The following is a 6000-nucleotide window of genomic DNA, read 5'->3' on the forward strand; positions in this document are numbered from 1 at the left end:
GAAACAATCTGCTGTGCCTTTTTTTTTTTCCCTCCGCTGGGTGAAGACAGGCTAAAATTCAGACACGTTTTGTGAAGGGGAATGAAGGGAAAATCCCCCACGAAAGACTTTGGCCTATATTTCTCCCTGATTTGTTTTGGTGGTGAGAGAAAATAGCACTAGTGCACCAACTGGTTTAGTGCACTGAAGCAATTCCCACAGACGCTGTTTTTACAAGTCATAAAACCCCAGCTATGATGTTGTGCCGTCTTTGTTGTGCACCCCAAGTCTACCCTTCTCTTATAGAACAACGCGTACTGAGAGGGAAGTGGAGACAAACACTTGGAGGGGATGCGTACACCGGGGCGGCATACTGATGCCGGCGCTTAAATATTTTTGTCATACGCGATTTAATTTCGCGGCGCTTCGGAGCCACGTGGTTAACTGCGGTTGTTTGCTTTACTTTTTTTTTTTTTTTTCCCGCCCCTTCCTACATCAAACGCAGGTCACAGAAAGGCAGAAAAAAGGAGGGCCATAATTGATGGCTCAAAGTGTGAGCTTTTCTCTCCGAGGGTCCGCTCGGGTCCTGATCCCCCGGCCTCAACCTGAAACAATCACTCTTGGTTAACGACAACACTTCAGCTATTGACAGCGTGATCCCGTAAAGCAGACACTTCAATCAACAGAGCAGCCGGAGGAGGTGTTGTGTTGGAAGAGAATAAAAGGAGGAGGGGAGGGTGGGGTGGGGAATGAAATCAAGAGGTAAATAAATGAATCGATGGATGAATAATAGATTGGCCAGCTAGTGGCCTCTCGGAGCAGCAATGCAGTATTAATAACTGACTCTTACTGTTGGTCTCTGTGTCATCACTGATACTCTTAGGTGGACCGTGGCCAGCATAACACACTGCTGATCTGTACATTCGATCCGGATTACGAACTTTCTTCAGTCCTTCAGGAGGCAAAGAGAAAAGTAGAGAAAAATCGAGGAAAAGAAGCATTCTTCCAGCCCCTGATAACTGACTCCCCATGCAAACACTTTTCAACAGCTTGACAGTATATTGAAGGACATAGAAAAACACTGTTGGGCAGAATATGATGCTGGTAACCATAACAGTAAATATAATAAATCACAGTGAATGGATCGCTACTTGTCTTTTAAAAACCGACATTCTTAATAGTGGGTCCGCGCCGAGCGGGGGGGAGGATAACGCGGAAATAATTTCTGTTTATGTGTGGAAACATGCCAAATACATGCAATTAGCAGTTTTTCCAACCGTTGAGAGGAAAAGTCGCATTTTGCTTATACAGTCTTTCAAAAACATTCAGCATCAAACCATATAAATGCATCACTTCAGAATGAAGAAATCACATAAACAAATACATACTTTTCAAAAAGAACCAATAATAAAAACAAAATGTGCTTGATTCTGATACGTCCCTGGATTTATATTTTTTCTCTGGGAAATTTCATGATTTTTACCAGATTTTTGTATCGTTCTGGACAAATCATTACATAATTTCTCGCAAATTTTAAAAGGTCGTTTTTTAGCTGGTTCTTCGTTGGGTTTAAGGTCATTCTGACAGTTTCTGAGGATAATTCGCCCACATTTTCAGATCATTTCTCTGTCATATTCTCATTTTTCTTGCTAATTTTTAAAGTAATTTCGCGATCCATTTTCGGCAGACTTTTAGGTATTTTATAGTCCTTTAACATTTGCGGCGTGATTCGTAACTTCATTGGGATGTTTTACAGATGTATTTTGCATATTATCAGCTGATTTCTCGCCACGTCAGTTTCAAGCAGATCTGAAACAACAAAATTTGCCAATCAAATTATAGATTTATTGGATGGTGTTAAAAAACAAATAAAATTATTTTCCAGAGGAAAACATCCATATAAACTGGGTGTGGACAGTAAACTTATGAACCATCATTTTTGATAAAAAAAAAGATATATATCCTGGTCATAAAATCACAGATCAGGTATACCCGACATATTTATATATATTAACCGGCTCTACTTTATAGACTTCATATTTGTGCCTGCGAGAGAAATGCCCTATAATTGGGGTCACCGCCCGGTCCTATATGGGTCAGTAAGAGTCCCTATTGTGTCGCAGGTAAACGGGATAAAACCCGTCCGATCAATGAGTCCGGGCAGAGCTGAGCAGTCAGTAAAAGTCTTTTCCAGGCAGATAGATCTCAGCCACCGCAGGCTGGCCCTGCGTGCCATCCGTGCACACCTCGCTGATTCAATTAGAAGGACGAGGGGGGGAAAAAAAAAAAAAAAAAAAAAACACGGCGCCTGATTCAACACTGAAGTTAGTGCTTCAGCTGACCATCACGAAGAGGTTAAATTCATCCTCCTCTTCAAAACAGCAAAGGAATATTCATATCCATGCTGCACAAGCACTTTAGTGAGTTAATGGCTGACAGCGTGCCGGATGTTTGGCTGCTGAACTTTGAGTGTAACGATCATCATCAAGTTTCTTTTAAAAATATCATTCCTGCTCAGCTGAAAAACCAACGCGTCTCGGTCGGTTCTCTCGGCGTCTGTGTTTAAGTTACGGGACGCGACTGTTCGGAGATTGAACTGTCCCTGCTTTCATCGGGACGAGAAAATCTATCTGACCTTGAGATACAGGTTTGTGAAGAAAACGGTCTGTTTATGTCTTGGGAAATTTCACGAGAATTTCTAAGAAACCTGTAATGATTGTTTTGGTCATTCGGAAGGTTTGAGAAACATTTTGTTCCTAAGTTTTTATATTTTTTCCATCAAAGTCTTGTTAATTGTGACTTAATTACTTTTCTTATTGATTTCTTGACCATTTCATCAGCTAATTTCCTGGGTTGTTTTAGATAAGATCCTCCCAATTTTTTTAACGGTCACTAAATCGTTCCTTTTATGCGGTTTTCAATTATTTTGAAAATAATCAAGTGAGGTCAAATGGGGGAGTGCTTGTCATCATTTTTTTTTCTTTGTTTTTTTTGAATGAGCTTAGATTTAACCAGAGAAGGGAGTTTCTTTGAATCAAGACAGTTCATGTGTGAACAGCGAATCACATTTTTAAAAGGTTAATCGAAAAGCATGCGACGACATCACGATCAGACGATGTCGATAGATTTCTCGTCTTTATTTCGACCCCAAGACTCAAAGCATGTGGAGCGTAACTTTAACACGGCGCTTCCTGATCTAGCAGGTCCCAACATCACATTACAGAAGATTCTGTTTACAAATGCTGCTCCGTTTGTTTTTTGTTTTTTGTTTTTTTTCCCCTTGACTTTGGCTCCTGTGCAGCTTCTCGGGAGTCTCTGCAGATTCATAAGCACATTGGCTGCAGTTTTATCCAGACCGCTTTCAGCCTAAGACACATCAAGCCTGTCTTTTCCATTGCCCTGCAGGCTCGGGGCTTAAAATAACGGAGCCGCGGTCTTTCGTCGGAGAGTGTAGGGGAATAGGAAAATAATAATAATAACCCCAAGGGCGCTGACAATCAGTTAGTGCTGGAGAGAAATACCCCAGGAAGTAAACATTACACCACTGAATGAGGCTGGGTCACGACCCCCCTGAACACGAGCTGTAGCCCTGAGATGCTACCGGCTGTCGTACGACCTGCCGAACAGCTAAGAGACACCCGCCACTTGCCAAAACCACAAGGTCAAAAGGTTAAGAGGGGGTTTATAGTCCTCGCTATGACTGCCTGACGCACGGCAACATGCCACAGAAAGAAGAGATGCATTTTTTTTTTTCCTTTACTGTGCTCTATTTAGCCCAAGTAGGAAATGCAGGACTTGGGATTCGGCGCGACTCCTCTCAGACAACACTGCTTTTACACGCAGCTCCCTCGCCTCTACCCCTCATCCTCCTTTTTCTTTCTCCGCTGACCGGCCTCGAGAGAACACTGAAAATAACTTAACCTGCTCAGCAATGGGACTGTGGTATGAAGGCTCTTTCCAGTGAGAGCGCCCCCTGTGTCGGGGCGGGGGACCGTCATCGCCATCCAACACTGGATCCTGTTTGTTTAGTTCAGATTTTCAAGATTAAGAGCCTTTTCTTTAGAGCATTGTGAAGTCATTATTAACATAAAACCAGATGTCTTCTTTTTTTTTTTTTTTTTTTTTGGTGGCAGTGGAGATGGGGGGGGGGGCTTCCTTGGATAGATCCTTCACATGCTAAATAGGATTGTGTGGCTCAACATCACCCCCTGGTGGGACTTTACTTCACCAGCTGGCACAGTGACTCAAACAAACTCAAGTCCCTGTGTCTGAATCGCCTCACATGGACTCGGGCGATTTGTTTACATTCATTTCAAACACGGGATTCAATTCTGCATCAAAAACACACACTCGTTTCAATGGACTGTCGGCCTAAGCCTATTTAGCGTGGGAGCAAAACAACCTCATGTAGAGCTGAGACACTGAGCGGGGGGATCTTTCCTTGGCTGAAATTATCTGGCTTTTAAAAAACCTAGACTGGCTATTATGGACAACGCAGAGATCCGTGCCTTTTAATGGACACAAAGTTCTCACCTGGCAAAAGGGACTTGAAATTAGCATGGACAATTGTAGAATAAAAGCACAGGACCTGGTGTTTTGAAGCAGGTGTGAGGAATTACAAGTGTGCTGTGAATTTCATTCAAATAAACTGCAAAACCAGAAGAGCTGGCTTTTTCCAAAAGCATCACACACACTTGTCTAATTCCTCACACACACAATCTAAGGGCTGTTTAAATGGAGCACAGCTATTCTGTGGATGTTTTGCTGTGAAATCTCCCACTAAGTAAGTCTAATGGCTTTCATATTAAGTTAGCGAGCCGTATGAAAACACGCCGGGCGAATATATCCACATATTTATAGATATTTATTCCTTTTTTTTTTTTTTTAAGTCATCATTTTGTCCTGTGTGGAAGTGTAATGGACAGACATCCGACCCTCTCCATCCTCCCCCCACGGTTTCCTCTGGTGTAATGGCATTTCATTTCCGAAGCGATAAGGGGGCATTAACGGTGTCTCGGACCAAATATAGGCCAGGCACATTAAGCTAATTGAAATTACGGACAACATAATCGCTGCTTTTTTTTTCCTCCTCCCCTCCCACCCACCCCTCATCTCTCCTCCTTTTTCTTTCATTTTTTAAACGGTAATTAAAAATACACACCCGGGGTCGCGTCTAACGCCTGACGCCGCACGGAGAATAACGCTTACAGAGGAGACGGGGGGGGTTGGAGAAGAAAGATACATTTAAAGAAAGTGCAATGCAAACGTGGAATAATAGGGACATTTAAAAAAATAATAAAAGAATAGCGATGCAAAGCCGAGGTGACGGAAAGGGTGTGGGGGGTAAACTGAACACAGAAGTTAGTCGGCGCCGATGACATGTTGTGTTTTAACTTAGCCGCTGTTAACTTGAACCGCTCGCCATTTGCAGCCGCGACCACGACGGACGCGGCACTTTTTCCTTTTCATTCCGACGTACACCGTCTGTGTGTGTGTGCGTGTGTGTGTGTGTGTATATGTGTGTGTGTGTGTGTGTCCGTGGCGAGCTTCGGATGTAGGCTACGTTAGGCGGCGGAGGGGAGGTGGAAGCGGGGTCCGGGTGGGTGGGTAAGGGGGGGGGGTGGTGGTGGTAGTAGCTGGCTAGAAAAGGAGGCTAATATTAGCCGGCTAGGTGATGTCTCCACGTTCGGAGGAGACATCCCTGAAATAGACGGAGCCCGTTTGGGAACGTTTGCCTCGATTTTAAGGCGGACGACGGTCGCCTCTTCCCGCTTGTCCTCCAAGCGTTAGTCGCCCCCCTCCGACCCTCCGACCCTCCGACCCTCCTCCCCCCCGCCGGGACTTAACCCGCCGCTCGACAGCGAAACAAACAACAACAAGAAGAAGAAGAAGAAGAAAAAGAGAGAGGGAGAAAGGGCAGGGGGGGAACGACATCCACCGTACGGTTAGAAGAGAAGGAATCCTGTTGTATTTCTCTTACCTTCCGGCTTGTTTTCGGCAGCCATTTCCCCTTCACGCGCA

The 6000-nt window shown here is 44.1% G+C and overlaps 1 protein-coding gene across 1 annotated transcript in view; it reads right to left on the reverse strand.

Annotated features, from left to right (window-relative positions):
• camta1a (calmodulin binding transcription activator 1a) overlaps positions 1 to 6000 on the reverse strand; it is a 323754-nt gene extending 317754 nt beyond the window's left edge. Inside the window, exons 1-2 of the mRNA XM_086160089.1 lie at positions 5960 to 6000; positions 830 to 931 (exon numbers count right to left, since the gene is read on the reverse strand). Coding sequence (XP_086016215.1) covers positions 830 to 931; positions 5960 to 5984 — 127 coding nt within the window. The 5' untranslated portion in view covers positions 5985 to 6000. The remainder of the gene's footprint in view (positions 1 to 829; positions 932 to 5959) is intronic.

Source organism: Fistularia commersonii, chromosome 14 (genome assembly GCF_037954325.1).
Source record: "Fistularia commersonii isolate RoL2024-O1a breed Wild chromosome 14, RoL_Fcom_v1.0, whole genome shotgun sequence".
NCBI lineage: Eukaryota > Metazoa > Chordata > Actinopteri > Syngnathiformes > Fistulariidae > Fistularia > Fistularia commersonii.